Genomic DNA, 15,987 nt, shown 5'->3' with positions numbered 1-15,987 from the left:
TCATATAAAGGTACATGAGATTTTAATGTGGTTAACCTTGCCTACCTTCATTAATGAGAGATAGCATTTCACTATACGATAAGGAATATTATAGAAGATAAAAATAGAAAAAACTATTGGGTCTCGAAACATATCACTTTTCCTCCCTCTTTATTTCTACCCTAGATTGTAAGCCTTTTTGCTTCTTCAATGTCTCTCACTCTTCTTGACATTTATACCTTGGCGAGGCCTCTTGTTCCATTGAGTGTCTCTTGCTTTTTGTCACAAGCCCATTTCTCTCTCAAAACTTTCTCCCCTCATGACCTATAATATTTACAAAAATATTTCTACTAGCTTTTCTTGTTATATAAGAAATCTAATTATAATGACATAAATTTAGGAAATATTTTATATAATATTCCTTTTACAAAAAGAAATATATTCCAATTAGGGATTTGAGACACCTCCCAAATATAGAAAACCAATCATAATGAAGATTACTCCAAAATATTCACGGGATTTCTTGTAGTACTCCTATACTTTCAATTGACATCCTAGAGTTGACTATCTTGATTTTCTTAACAATCACCGTTGATTGTTCCTTATAGTTTGAATACTTTCCTTTAACAATGACATCGAGTTTTCCAATTATTCTAATTTCTTGCCTCGCTTATAACTATCTCTACTTAAGTTCACTGGATAATTCTCTAAAACTGTTGTCATTAATTTTGCTTTGAATTCTAAAGCATACAGAGATCATGTTGATCCTGTATTGATTAGGCAACGTGAGGGTCTATTTCTTCCATGTGAAATCAACCAAAAGATGTATAATTGCCGACAAACTTCTTTTTCAACCAAAATACAGAGATCATTTTTCCTACTTTTTAATATCATTGGACTCCAAAGAAGCATTCATTAGAGGCTCTCTATTTGATTTCTCTAAAAATGGCTTTGCAAGTAATACAAGTTCATCTGGTCACGATCATCATCAGCATCATCTCCTTGGTATTCTCATTGAAGGAAACGAAAGCATCCACAGCCAAGCCTGGTTGCCCAGAGACATGTGGGAATCTTGCCATTGTTTATCCATTTGGTATTGGAGAAGGTTGCTACCTTGACAAACGTTTTGAGATCACATGCAACAACTACTCCAATCCTCACCCTGTTCTCCGCCTCGACCAGAAAAAAGAAGCTGAAGTTTTGGATATGTCTCTGGAACATGTGAGAATCAGAGATTGGACTTCGCCTCTTTGTTATGCCAATAACGCATTGGAAGGGAAAAGCTATTCCCAGTTCACATTAGCGCCCCCCATGGAGCCTTTCAGTTATTCCCACACTGAAAACAAGTTGATAGGCATTGGGTGTGACATATTTGCTTACATTGGCGATTTCCATAGTACAAATTCCAGCATCAAAAACTTCATCAGTGGATGTGTCTCCGTCTGCAATGGTCAAGGCTGGTCTTGGATTGATACTAACTACTCCTGCTCTGGCATTGGCTGCTGCCAGACTACTTTCCCTAATGATCTTCCCAATTTTTATGTACGGGTTGGTAACATGAGCATCTGGCAAGAGGCCAGGGACTGGTCCTCCAATCAATGTGGCATTGTCCTCATTGCAGAGAATAACTTCTCTGGATTCCACCAATTTGACATCTCATTCTCCAATCAAAACATGAAGTACTTTTATCCTGCAGTGCTTAAATGGGAAATCGGGAACAAGTCCTGCCATGAAACACAAAAGAGAGGAGATTATGCATGTGGCCGCAACAGTCGTTGTGTTAATTCCAAGAAAGGCAGTGGATATAGGTGTCTTTGCAATCCAGGCTACCGCGGGAACCCCTATCTTCCAGATGGCTGCATAGGTATGTTTCTTTACTCTTGGCTTGGCGTTTGGATGTATTGTATCTCTACAACTTTGGTGACATCTCTTATTATTGGGGATCCCTCTTGTATAGGTCTCGTCAGCAGCAGTACTCCCACTAGAATTCCGAAGTAGAAATCATATCAATCTTGTATTTTGAAATCACCCGTTCAGAAAGAAGAATAAGATGCTTCTCTAAGAATATGAATTTATCCTGTTTGGAACTAAAAGACTGGAATTTTTTCCTTTGACACAACTGCCATCAACACTACCACTAGTAATGCCTTTGGCAATTAATGTTAAGAGCACAATCACTATTTGATATTTAGAGGGTGTTAGATAAAACTTAGGTGTTTATTTTTTGGTTGAATAGAAGAAGTCAAAATATTTAGCTTTTTCTATTGAGGTAAAAATAATATATTAATATCAAGCAACATAACTAAAACAAACCTACTGATAATAAGTTTATTTTAGTTATATTGATTGATATCAATAGGTTACTTTTAACTGAACATAAAAAATAAAATATTTTGGCTTTTTATATTCAACCAAAAAACAAACACCATCTTAGTATTTATTACTTAATGACTTAAATTAACTTTATATTAAATTATTCTTAAGTTGTTAATTTAAAATTTATTACTTAATTTTTAATTTAAGTATTAAGATTATTTAACAAAGTTAAAATTCATTTTACATCATTAAAATCACATACTTATTTGCTTTAATTTTAATTAATATTTATTTTCATTAATCTTAAATAATAAATTTGTTGGTCAGAAATCCATATTTAAAATATTGTTGATACATAAAGTATAAAACATTTATACTAAAAAATGAGTCATATATGTGAAATTATGATTGTAAAATATACTCTATCTAATATGAGTAAATACTTAAAATTACTTTTAATTTTAAGCTGTAATATTAAATTATTTTATCAAATATACTTAATCTAATTAATAAGTTAAATTGAGTTGATGTTAAGTCATTAAGTTGAGTTGATTTATCACACACCCTCATAGTGATTCACGAAACACCAACTCTACCACTTCCATGGAAGCAACACCCCTTCTGTTTCCCATCCCTCAGATTGAGGGACACCAACTGCATCACGCCACCACATCTACCACTGTAATGGGAGCCCCAACCCAATAATTTCCTATTAATTAGTTATTTTATTAATTTTTTTGTGTTCTTAAAAGATGTTGATGAGTGCATGGAGTCGAACAATACTCTTTGCCAAAAAGGAGCTGTTTGCACTAACACGAATGGTAGCTACTATTGCGACTGCCCATCTGGTTACTACAGAGATGATGACAAACCTGAATATGAGGGTGTACGCAACAAAGGAAAACTCAAGCCAGCTCTTCTTGTTTCTTCAGGTATAAAATTTTCCCACTGTCTCCCTCATGTTCATCCTCTTCTTGCTCTTGAGTTTGTTGTTAATTACGTACCTTTGTGGCTTATACATGCAGGAATAGTAGTCACTCTTGTTCTTCTCATCCTACCTTCTATTGGCTTTTGGTTGAATCAAGAACTTGAGAAGAGAAAGAAAAGCAAACTCAAGCAGATGTCCTTCAAGAAGAATGGTGGTCTTCTAATGCAACAGCAAATCTCTTCAAGTAGTATAGGAAGTAGCGTTGAGAAAACAACACTCTATACCATAGGAGAGTTGGAGAAGGCAACAGACAATTTCAATGCAGGTAGAGTTCTTGGAAAGGGAGGTCATGGTAAAGTATACAAAGGGATGCTATTAGATGGAAGCATAGTGGCCATTAAGAAATCAATTGTAGTTGATGAAAGGCAAGTCGTTGAGTTTATCAACGAAGTTTTCATTCTTTCACAGATTAACCATAGGCACATAGTGAAACTGTTAGGTTGCTGTTTGGAGAGTGAAGTTCCTTTACTGGCTTATGAATACATCTCCAATAACACTCTCTCCCACCATCTCCATAATGAGGACCATGCATCAACGTTGTCTTGGGAAAAGCGGTTGCGAATTGCAGATGAAATTGCAGGAGCCCTAGCATATTTACATTCATATGCTTCTACAGCTATCTTTCATAGGGATATCAAGTCTAGGAACATACTGCTGGATGAGAACTTCAGGGCTGTGGTTTCTGATTTTGGACTTTCAAGGTTAATTGCCCATGAAAAAACACACTTGAGCACATTAGTGCAGGGCACATTTGGTTACTTGGATCCAGAGTATTTTCGGTCGGGTCAGTTTACAGACAAAAGTGATGTATACGGGTTTGGGATGATTCTTGCTGAACTTCTCACGGGTGAAAAAGTGATTTGTTCTAGTAGATCTGAAGAAAGTCTAGCAATTCATTTTAGATTGGCAATGAAACAAAATTGCCTGTTTGAAATTCTAGACAAGGTGATAGTGAATGAAGGTCAGAAAAAGGAGATTCTTGCTGTTGCTAAAATTGCTAAGAGATGCCTGAAGTTGAGTGGGAAGAAAAGGCCAGCCATGAAAGAAATAGCAGCAGATCTCCACCAATTGAGGACTATGAAGCAGCCATCACTTCAGCAGACCTGCCAGGACAACTGCTCTGTAAGTGAAAGGTACTCCATTTCTTCCGCATCAACAAGTGCAGTTACAGGAGTATATACTTCAAGGCTAGGAGCTAGCTTGCTAAACCATATTCCATGACTGCTGAACGCATCAATTAGAAATCAAAAGGTTTGTGAAACGGAATTTCTGTATGGTTCTGCTCTCCACTTTTATCTAATGACTAGGAAAATTTTCTCTTTGATCACTTTGATTCTAAAATTTGTTCAAATATTTACAAAGAGCAGTTGTGTATTTCATTTGATGGGTTAAAACAATTTTAGCATATTGCCAATTTATCCATCTGTTTTCATTTTTGGAGCCATAGTGAGTGAGGTAACGAACATTTATTTTTATGTGTTAGATTCTTTATCTATTGTGGACCTAATCAATATCCAACCCCCACATTTGGATAGGATTGTTTGAATTGAATTCATAATATGTTTTTGAATTCATCGGATAACACCTCATTTGTGGATAGGCTGTTTGAACTGAATTCAAAATATGTTCTTGAAATTATAGAATGGACAGAGAGCTAGATATCTCCTCATTTGAATTGCACGCTATGAGTAAGCATGATTGAGATTACTCCCACTTGTGATAAGATGTACTCATCCAATAAGGGTTTTTATTGTTATTTTCTATATTGGTTTTTATATTATAGTATGATTGACGACTAAACATTATCCTCTATAATGCAAATCTAAGTTAAATTCATGCAAGAGTACTGAAAATATTTTGGAAAAGGATGGTATGTACTCAACTTGAAGTTGAGAATTTATTTCCAATATACACAAAATAATCAAATTGACCACTAATCAATCACATTACTTATTTGATCATAATTAGAAGGATAAGACATATTTGGATGATAAGCTCAAAGATGATGATATGTTGGAGGGTCCTGATTTCACGCAGATCCAAATTGTAGGAACTCAGTAAGGGGAGCTTCAAAATGGAAAAATATGGATTATGCAGGAGCTAGGTACTATAGGTGATAGGCCTGGGTGGACATACTCAGCAACCTTTTGACTGGTTTAGCATCATAAATGTTCTTTGATAGAATGTCCTTAGAGCAGAACGAAAATTGTCTCTAAAATTAAATATATTGTTAAGTATGCATAAGCGTTGTAATTAGAAACTAAAATGTCATCAGATAAGACGCTAAGCTTATCATAAAATGGTTTGATGAAGCATCTAAATGGTCAGTCATGTTTTGAACTACCTTGAAGAGATGATAAATGGAATGAGAAAAAGAAAAAGGGGCTTACAGTACTTCATGTCTCATCACAAAATAACCTTTTTCCTTTTGAATTTCGTGGTAGAGTACGAATAGTGTGGCCCCTCTAACAGACAAAAAATTGGAAACTTTAGTGTGGATTTGCAAAAATTTTCCTAATTGACTTCAGGAGACTTCTATGTAACACTGCCGATAAACTGTTTGAGAGTAGAAAATTTGCAAAATTTGAGATTTTTTTTCTTCAAGTACTCGTCTTAGAAATGGTCACGCACATACACACTTACACACACAATGTCTTTCCAAAAGGCTAGTCTCCTTTTAAAACAGTCCTGAACTAAGTTCCAAATGGTGTTGGTCTTGTGCTCATACACATACACACTCCAAAAGGAAAGTCTCCTTTTAAAACACACTAACTAGTTTTCTTAAATTTTAAACTAGTTAAAAACATCATATTTTATGAAAAAAAATATAAATATGAATTATAAGTTAAAAAATATATTCTAATATATTAGAAAGTGATATTAAATTAGAAAGTGTTAGGATGGATTGATAAATGAATGAAGTGAATGCATTTATTGATAAATGTGGAATATATTTATAACATAATTTTTTTCTCATTCTATGAAAAATATTACTCAAATGCAACCTCTAAGGCCCGATTCATATGAGAAGCTGGACAAAGTTAGTTCTTATTTAGCTTCTTTGTTCATCTTTCTCCATGCAACTTATGTTTTATTTGTTTGTTTTTATCTCTCAATGATGATCATTTATACTTACAACGTTTAATTTTTTTCTTATTAAAAACATAGAATGTTTTTTCCCCCTTTGTAATTAGGACTCTTGTATAGCTATGGACCTCATTGAGCTGGAAAGGAGAAAACAACTTACCCTAATTCTATATGTCATAGTGAACATACTTAATATATTTATTGCACTTTGTATTGCCATAAGGAAGTGTTATCAAAAGTGGACATAGATGGAAAGGCCTACAAATAGAGTATTTTTGCAAGTTGAAAATCTTAATTGATTTATGGAAGTAATACAGCATGTATGGAGCAACATAGGATGGATAAACATACTTTCACCATGTTATGTTCTATGATACTACTGGTAAATTAAAGTGTTCAAGATATGTTGTTGTAGAAGAAATGGTTACATTATTCTTGCATATTTTTACACATCATTTAAATAATTGAATTATAAAATTTTGATTCTTAAGGTTTGGAGAAACTATTAACTAGTAGGCATTTCAATGTAATATTGAATGTGTTTATTCGCCTACAAGAAGTATTACTGAACAAATTGGAACCGGTCTTTGAGAACTCCATAGATGAGAGATGGAAATGGTTTAAGGTATACAAAATATAAATTTAGTTTATGAAAATTTAGTTAATTCATAGGTTTCATTTTATTTTATTTTATTTGTAATTTTTAATTTTACTAATGTTAGATTTTGAAATTAATATTATGTTTTTTATTCATTCAAAAAAGGTCCCTGAGCATGTACTAAGCTACACCACAATCATAAAGACCTTTAGGTACTCATGGTAAGGTGATTTCAATTGATACTCAAGACCATTATCCACAATTCTATCTTAGGAGTCAATAATTACAAGATGTCTCTCACAATGTGGTATATTATTTAATCTAAATGAAAACCATAAAACATTTGGAGAAGTCAGTATATGTTAATTTGTTGCTTGGCTTAGAGTATTTTAAGATATCATTTGATTCTTTTACAACATGAGGTAAATATTGATATTACTTTAAGTTTATTAATTTAATGGAAAATAGTCATTATGTGATGACTATGTAAACTTATTTTTGTATTCAACTTTGATATCCATCACTGGTCTAAAATTGGATTATAGAATTAGAAAACAAGTTCAAGTATAACATTGTAGAAAACTCAATACAAGTTTCAGTATAACATTGTAGACAAAACATTCAATGAGATTTGTTGTATTTAATTGAGAAAATGATTTGACTATAGGATTGTAATGAAAAATATTTATTTCATAATAAAATTGCGTATGATTTCTTTAATATAGTTCACAAAGTTTGTTAGGTTGTTAGGATTATAATAATGCAAAATTATTTAATACAAATGAAATTTAGCATTGAAGTGTTTTTTTAATAATAACATATTCATTTTGTTCAACTCTTATTATATCCATGAAAATTTAATGATTAATGTTTTACTTTTGTTTTACATGTAATGATGTTGAATAACTTCATTCATATAAACTAAAATATATTATTAGAAAATATACTATTTTATATTTTTCAGAAGAGAAAGTTATTTTCTATTAAAAGGTTCCAAATATGTTTAATTTTCCGCGAAAAGGTTCTTCTAAACCTACCCAAAACATCATGTAAAAAAAGTATAATTTTCCTTGTATCTTTAAAAATCACTTTTAAAATTTTAAATAGGAGGTACTAAAATATTTTCATACCTTAATTTTCTTAAATATTTTTTAAAATTATGACATATAAAAGTTACTATTATTTTTTATTTTCAAAATAGAAAACAGGAAATGTATACATGCAAACACTAATTCAATTATTTTTTTCTTTTAAATTATGGCATTTTCTTTGGGTTATTTGATTAGAAAGGATGAAATCATCCCATTTATAAAACTATCCTTTCACTTTATATATATATATATATATATATATATATATATATAGAGCTCATTTTAAAGAAGAATGCCTTCACTTTTTTCTTATAAAAGTAACATTTTCTTTTAAAATACACATGTAAATAATTAAAATATTGAAGGGTATTTATGTAAAAAATAAGTTACTCTTCAAGTTAAAAAATGGGAGATGTAAGTTTTACAAATTTGAGATTTTTTCATCCCTTATAATCATTTAATCAATTTTCTTTTAGGATAGTATTGTGGGTCGTGTCAAAACTTAGGTATTTTACTACATTAGTCAACCCAAACTCGACACGAATAATAATTGTTTCAAAAACATAAACCAAATAAGTACATAGTATTTAAATAGACAACACATCATGTAACTCATTTAACCCATTTAATAATCAAGTTTTCCCATTTAAGAACATAATTAGGTTAATAGTGAGATTATTAAATGGGACAATTTAGATCAAATTTGTGTTATATAGGTTCCAAAAATTACTTATTTATTAAATGTGTTATATAGGTCAACACGAATTTGACCAAAACCCATTTATACTCGACCCAAACTCATACAAGGTATGTTAAATTTATGTTAACAAATCATATCAAACTTTGTCACCCTGCTTTAAAAGGTAACTTTGACGGTGTTTTCATCATGAACTTTCACTTAATTTATTGCTCAACAACTTTATCATGGCCCCCATTTTCTTTAATAAAGAAGATTCCCTTCAAATCTAATAATTGGATGCAGCCAGCTCCTGAGTTTTGAGGCACATAAGAGGCCACCTATGATATGATCCGGTAGTTTCAAAGCTTAAACACTGCATAAAATGGCTATGCAAGTAATACTAGATCATCCGGTCACCATCATCATCCTCTTGCTATTCTCATCGAAGGAAACAGCAGCGTCCATGGCAAAGCCTGGTTGCCAAGAGACATGTGGGAACGTTGGGATTGTTTATCCATTTGGTATTGGCAGAGGCTGCTACCATGACAAAAATTTTGAGGTCTCATGCGCCTACTCCTCCAACCCTCCACGCCCTTCTCTTGTGGTGCTTCAAGTTGAAGTTTTGAAGACGTCACCGGATAATGTGAGAATTTGTGATTGGACTGTGGCTGCTTGTTACTTTGATTACACATCACAAGCGGCATCGGCTTTTACGCCCATGGAGCCTTACAGTTATTCCCACGCAGAAAATAAGTTTATAGGCATTGGGTGTGACATAGGTGCTTATATCGGTGAATTAAATCGTACAAGCCGTAGCCTAACAAGGTACGCGGGCGGGTGTGTGTCAGTTTGCCACATACCTGGAGGTCGAGCCTGGTCTAATCGTACTTCCTGCTCTGGAATTCGCTGCTGCCAGACTACTTTCTCAAACGATCTTTCAAACGTTGATCTATGGCTTACCAACATGAGCATGTGGTCCAAGGCCATGGCCGGATCGAACTCCAATCCATGTAGCTTTGCCATCATTGCCGAGAAGAACTTCTCGGACTTTGATCGATTTGACACCACGTTGTCCGGTGAAAACAAAACCTACTTTTACCCTGCAATATTGAATTGGGCAATCGGAAACAAATTTTGCCAAGAAGCCCGAAAAAGAAGCGATTATGCATGTGGCAGCAACAGTCGTTGTGTTGATTCTGATCAAGGCAGTGGATATAAGTGTCGTTGCAGTCAAGGCTACCGCGGGAACCCTTACCTTCAAGATGGCTGCATAGGTACTATGTTCTTCATTATTCTTGGCTTGGTAGTTGGCTACATAGGAACATGAATTTATTGTTTGTGAAACCAAAAGACTAGAATTTTCCCTTTCACCACAATTGCCAAGAATTCTTCTATTAGTAGATACTGCAATAAAATAATGGAAACATTTTCAAGGCCTCTACCATTTCCCCTCCATCAGAATGAGGGACACCAGTCTGTACCACTCCAACACGGCCTCCAGCATTCTGATAACAGCCCCGATCCAACAATTTCCTAGTTTAAAATTATTAATAAGTTTGCTTTTCTGTTTTGGCATCTTAAAAGATATTAATGAGTGCATGGACCCAAACAACACTCTTTGCAAAAAAGGAGCTGTATGCATAAACACATATGGAGGCTACTATTGTGCCAGCCCACCTGGTTACCATAGCCATGATAGCCAACCTGAACATGGGTGTGTACGTGACAAAGTAAAACTAAAGGCAGCTATTCTCGTTACGTCAGGTATAGACTCTCTCCCGTGTCCACCCTTTTCTTTCTCTTCAGTTTGTATTTACCTTTGTGGCTTATACATTCAGGAATAGGAATAGCTGTTGTTCTTCTGATCCTACTTGCTGTTGGCTTCTGGTTGCATCGACAACTTGAGGAAAGAAAGAAAAACAAACTCAAGCAGAAACTCTTCAAAAGGAATGGTGGTCTCCTATTGCAACAACAAATCACTTCAAGTGGTAAAGGAAGTGTTGAGAAAACAAAACTCTATACCATAGAAGAGTTGGAAAAGGCAACAGACAACTTCAATGCAAGTCGAGTTCTTGGCAGGGGAGGTCATGGGACAGTGTATAAAGGGATGCTATTGGATGGAAGCATAGTAGCCATTAAGAAGTCAATCATAGTTGACGAGAGGCAAGTAGTTACGTTTGTCAATGAAGTTTTCATTCTTTCACAGATTAACCATAGACACATAGTGAAGTTGTTAGGTTGCTGTCTAGAGAGCGAAGTTCCTTTACTGGTTTATGAATATGTCTCCAATAGCACTCTCTCTCACCATCTCCATGATAGGAACTGTGAATCAAAATTATCTTGGGAAAAGCGCTTGCGAATTGCAGATGAAATTGCAGGAGCCCTTGCTTATTTACATACATATGCTTCTCCAGCTATCCTTCATAGGGATATCAAGTCTAGTAATATACTGTTAGATGAGCACTTTAGGGCTGTGGTTTCTGACTTTGGACTTTCAAGGTCAATAACCCATGAAAAAACACACTTGACCACACTAGTGCAGGGCACATTTGGTTACTTGGATCCAGGGTATTTTCGATCAGGCCAATTTACGGATAAGAGTGATGTATATGCCTTCGGGGTAGTGCTTGCCGAACTTTTAACAGGTGAAAAAGTAATTTGTTCTAGTAGATCTGAAGCAAGTCTAGCAACTCACTTTAGACTGGCAATGAAACAGAATTACCTGTTCGAAATTCTAGACAAGGTAATCCTGGATGATGGTCAGAAAGAGGAGATTCTTGCTGTTGCTAGGCTTGCTAAGATATGCCTGAAGTTGGGAGGGAAGAAAAGGCCAACCATGAAAGAAATAGCAGCAGACCTCGACCAATTAAGGAGGACTATGGAGCAGCCATCACTTCAACGGACTTGCCAGGACAACTGCTCTGTAAGTGGAAGGTCATATTCTTATGCATCTACTAGTGCAGTTACAGAAGAGTATGTACATGAAGACCAGGACTTTCCTAAACCATACGGCATGACTACTTAAAGCTGCAGCTGGATATCAAAAGGTTTGTGAAACAAATTCATGTATGATTCTGCTGTCCACTTTATCTGATGGTTGGGAAGATTTTCAGCCTCTGGCTTTGATTCTACATGTTCAAAGTTGTAGTCCTTAATATGTACATATAACACTTGCGCGTTTGATTTTATGGTTCAAACAAGTGTAGGACATCATCAATTTCTGCAGCTGTTTTAATTTTTGGAGCAATAGTCAGTCAGGTAATGAGCTTTTATTTGGTGATTAGCCACTAAACACTATCCCGTACAACTCAAATAACCTGTGTAGAATTCATGCATAAATTGACGAGCCGATCAACCACATGGAATGGAAATTTGCCCATTTAATCCAACTAGAGCCTGCTGTTGTAGAACTTATTAGTTTCTACCAAGCATCGCGTTAATTAGAAGAGAACACCAGGATTACCTCTAATAATAATAATAATAACAGACTGCTAACAAAAATATGGCAAGATCAAACATTGATAGGAAGGACTATGGCTAATTCTGATTAAATCTAAAATAAAGCTGACCCGATATCTGTTATGTTTCCTTTTTTACACAAGTAACTAATATTCATCTTATTTGTTATGTTTTCTTTCAAAGTTTATACAAGCTTCGAATATTTGTTGGTAGCTGAAGTGACAAAAGTCATCCAATTAGCTAACTATTATGATTAATGGTGGTGTGAAACTGAAGCGATCATGCAGGAGCACGGTAGTATATTCACTGAAAAGAGTGCACAATTCATTTGTGATCAATCATCTTTGCAATGAATCCAATAGAGACCTCAATCTGTGGAAATTCACTGTGATTAAACTGTGAGAGATGGGCACATTAATTCATATCGATTTCAATTTCAATGCCACCATTTCCAAGTTCCAACTGAGAACAAGTCTATTACAACCTTTACAAGGCTTGATTGACAACTAGAATTCTCTCTCAGGAGAAGCTATAAAACGATCTCTCTCTAAAGATGCAACAATTTAGGTTCTTCTCTTCTCTCTAAGGTCCCCTTAAAATTATCTGTTTATCTAAAGAAAAATTGGCAATTAAGGTCTCATTGGACCTTAAGGACCTCAACCTGAAAGTCTCGAGCCGGCCCCTTGTTGGTTTTAAGGGTATGGAAACAAATGACTAGTCCAAAAGACAAACAAAGAACAGAATTAAAAAGAAGAAAAACTTATCCATTGAGGCGTGACAAACACTGTCCTTGAAATAGATCCACCCTCCTTGAAGACGAACTCGATGTATTAGGGTACTAGTGGTCTATCTCTAGGATTCAATAGCCAGATCTCGCATTGGGTGCACTTTGCGAGATGTGTACAACTTGGGTTTTCAAAAATTCCTATACATAGATGTATGAAAGTACTTTTTGAAAAACTCTCTCAAAAATTGGTATTTATGTATTGAAAGTGAGGGATGACCTGCTTTTATAGGCCACTAACACAGTCCCAATGAGATTGTACTTGTAATCGGAACTCAAAATGGAAGGAGATTCTACTTATAAAAGGAATAGGCTCCAATAGCACAATCCCAATAGGACTCTTCCCAAAAATATAAGATTAATAAAATATAATAAAATAAAAATTATTCTCAATAGGACTTTTCCCACAAAAAAAAAAAAAAAAAAAAAATTATTTACACTCTTCCTACACCCCTAAAGAATTAAAACCGGCAATTCAAGCAAAAAGCAGCAGGGCAGTTTGTTATGACCACAGAAGCTCCTTTCTGGTAAAGCTTTGGTCGAACAAGGCGTTTCAAAACGTTGGCCATTTGTTTTGAGACCACAAATGCAAAACATGTACGTCAACATGCCATGTGTGAATCATCTGCGCCTAGGGGCCGTTTGAGTCATGGCCAAGCAACACTAGTTACAATCCACTTTTCCTCAGTGGAAAAAGAAGAATGGAGCAATGCTTTTTGAGAACGAACAGCGATAACCAGTCAAAGATGACATTTTTGAGGTCTCATTTATGCTCTTTTGTTGGGATTTTCATAAGTTGTCAACTCCTTTTAACCATGATTTGTCCTTACATAGTCTCCCCACGTTTTTAGTTTGATTGGTTTTCTTTCTTGTAGTATTTTTACGGGTTTGGATAAGTTGGCAAATTCATGATTCGAGAAAGATGCAATAATTGGACAGTTGGGCACAGATACTTGAAATCTGGAAGGGAGACAAATGAGATCAAGCTTAGGCCTGTCAGAGCTTAAGTGCATATGAATAAATTTAGAACTATGCCTAGACGTAGACGGCTCAAATGATCAATTAAAGCCTAGAAACAATCATGGTTCAATATTAAGGGTGTGTTTGGCACACGAAAATAACATCTTATTCCTTTTCTCCTTCGTTCTTTTGTTTGAATAACTTAAATAATAATGAGAATGAAATTAAAGTAACTCCAATTAAAAAAAAATTCCATTTTCTATTCATTCTACCTAGAAAGTATTTTAATTCTCTAGTGCAAGTTATTTTTAAAAATACTTTCCAAAAACTAAAAAAACTAAGGGCTTTTTGAGATAAGTTGTTTTTAAAAATAATTTTTTATTTTGATTTTGTAAACAACACAAATTGTAAATTCAATTTATTTAATGTAAACTAAATTTAATTCACATCTTATTAAAAATAATTTTTTTTTCATTACAAATAAATTAAAAATAAATAGTTTTTAATAAAATATGAATATTAATAATACAATAAAATTAATATATATATATATATATATATATATAAATATTATAAAATATAGATATTAACATTAATTGATTTATTTGGTTAAAAATAAATAATAATAATTCAAAATTAATGATTTCTAATATTGCTTATATGATTTTATAAATATTATCAAAATATGAATATTAATATCTTATAAAAGCATAATTAATTTATTTTGTTAAAAGTAAAAATTAATTATTCAAAATGAATAATTGCTAATACTATTATATTTTAAATGAATATAAAAGCAAATAAAATTTACTTCTTAAGGTATAAATGGGCCAAAAATTTCATTATATAGCATACATTTATTACTAAATTACAAAAATGACATTATGAATGATTTTATTTCATCTATAATTAATTAATCAATGTTTTGAATTTCAGATTATTCTTAAAAGTTACAAGATTTATTAGAGAATTTAAAGCATTATTTATGTCTATTATTTTGTATAGTTATTTTATATATGTTTTTTTGAGTTTTATATTATTTTTAAAATTTTTAAACTTATTAATAAATTTAATACAAAGTCTCACTTGATTTGAAATTCATTTCCTCTAATGAAAAAATAAATCAGAAGAATAGTTTTCTATTTTACTTTGTTTTTAAAAGTTGTTTCTAAAAAACAACAACAAAATAGTGGTATAAATTTTTAAAACAATTTTGTTTTTAAATTACAAGCCCAAATAGGTTTTTATTATTTAGAAAAAAAAAACTCTCATGGATTTTTTAAATGAAAATAAAAAGTATTTCAAACTATGTATAATGTGAGATTTTGTTTTAAAAAAAAATAAAAATTTTAAATTATTTTAAACTATATGTATGGATATTATTGACAAATTATTTCTTTTTTAATTTTCATTCCTATTTTAGCTTAACATTGAAATGAAAAACAAATTATCATTCCAACCTTTCATTCCTATTTGCATCCAAATATAAGTATTGAAATTACCAAATTCATTTCTATTCAAGAGAGGAATAAGAATGAAAACAAAAATTCATTTCTATTTCTTATTTCGACAGACCAAACACGCTGTAAAAGTAATGCGAAGCACTAACTAGAAATAGGTCAATTAATCTTTCTTCTCAAAAGTATTGGTTGACATTGTTGGAGTAATATGGTTGAAAGAGAAACACAAACAATTCCTAAAAACGATAAAAATTGGAAAAAAATTAAAACTTTATTGTCTTCCACTATTTTATTTTATTCCAATATTATATAATATAATCCCTTATTTGTAGATTTTTACACTTAACTAAATAAAAACTCCTAATAATAAAATATAAAAACCTCTTAGGACTTGATTACTAAAAAATAGAAACTAAAATAATCACTTAAAATAAAATATTATCCTTAACTTTTAAAATTAAACCAAATCTAATCCCAATATTTATAAACTTTTGAAATTAAGTTTGACTTTCCAACATGCCCCCTTAAACTTGATTTGTAACTCCAAGAAGTATCCTTAACTTTCTAAAGTCTTCAAGCTTGAGAA

The 15,987-nt window shown here is 32.8% G+C and overlaps 2 protein-coding genes across 2 annotated transcripts; both read left to right on the top strand.

Moving 5' to 3' along the window:
- The first annotated feature begins 924 nt into the window (after positions 1–924).
- On the top strand, positions 925–4,504 carry LOC117923089 (wall-associated receptor kinase 2-like). The gene is made up of 3 exons (XM_034841338.1): positions 925–1,843; positions 3,048–3,227; positions 3,321–4,504. Exons 1-3 carry the CDS (start codon positions 925–927, stop codon positions 4,502–4,504), a joined length of 2,283 nt encoding a protein of 760 aa, XP_034697229.1.
- A 4,660-nt stretch (positions 4,505–9,164) lies between these two features.
- On the top strand, positions 9,165–11,933 carry LOC117924144 (wall-associated receptor kinase 5-like). Its single transcript, XM_034842716.1, has 3 exons — positions 9,165–10,012; positions 10,323–10,502; positions 10,577–11,933. Exons 1-3 carry the CDS (start codon positions 9,202–9,204, stop codon positions 11,761–11,763), a joined length of 2,178 nt encoding a protein of 725 aa, XP_034698607.1. The 5' UTR covers positions 9,165–9,201; the 3' UTR covers positions 11,764–11,933.
- The last annotated feature ends 4,054 nt before the right edge of the window (positions 11,934–15,987 follow it).

This window comes from Vitis riparia, chromosome 10 (assembly GCF_004353265.1).
Source record: "Vitis riparia cultivar Riparia Gloire de Montpellier isolate 1030 chromosome 10, EGFV_Vit.rip_1.0, whole genome shotgun sequence".
Taxonomy (NCBI): Eukaryota; Viridiplantae; Streptophyta; class Magnoliopsida; order Vitales; family Vitaceae; genus Vitis; species Vitis riparia.
Note: the sequence above shows the minus strand (reverse complement) of the source record. Positions and strands in the feature narration are given on the sequence as shown.

Coding starts and splice junctions, on each gene's coding strand:
- LOC117923089 (XM_034841338.1), top strand. CDS start 925: ATGGCTTTGCAAGTAATACAAGTTCATCTGGTCACGATCATCATCAGC. Junction 1,844..3,047: donor TCTTCCAGATGGCTGCATAG/GTATGTTTCTTT, acceptor TGTTCTTAAAAG/ATGTTGATGAGTGCATGGAG. Junction 3,228..3,320: donor AGCTCTTCTTGTTTCTTCAG/GTATAAAATTTT, acceptor TTATACATGCAG/GAATAGTAGTCACTCTTGTT.
- LOC117924144 (XM_034842716.1), top strand. CDS start 9,202: ATGGCAAAGCCTGGTTGCCAAGAGACATGTGGGAACGTTGGGATTGTT. Junction 10,013..10,322: donor CCTTCAAGATGGCTGCATAG/GTACTATGTTCT, acceptor GCATCTTAAAAG/ATATTAATGAGTGCATGGAC. Junction 10,503..10,576: donor AGCTATTCTCGTTACGTCAG/GTATAGACTCTC, acceptor TTATACATTCAG/GAATAGGAATAGCTGTTGTT.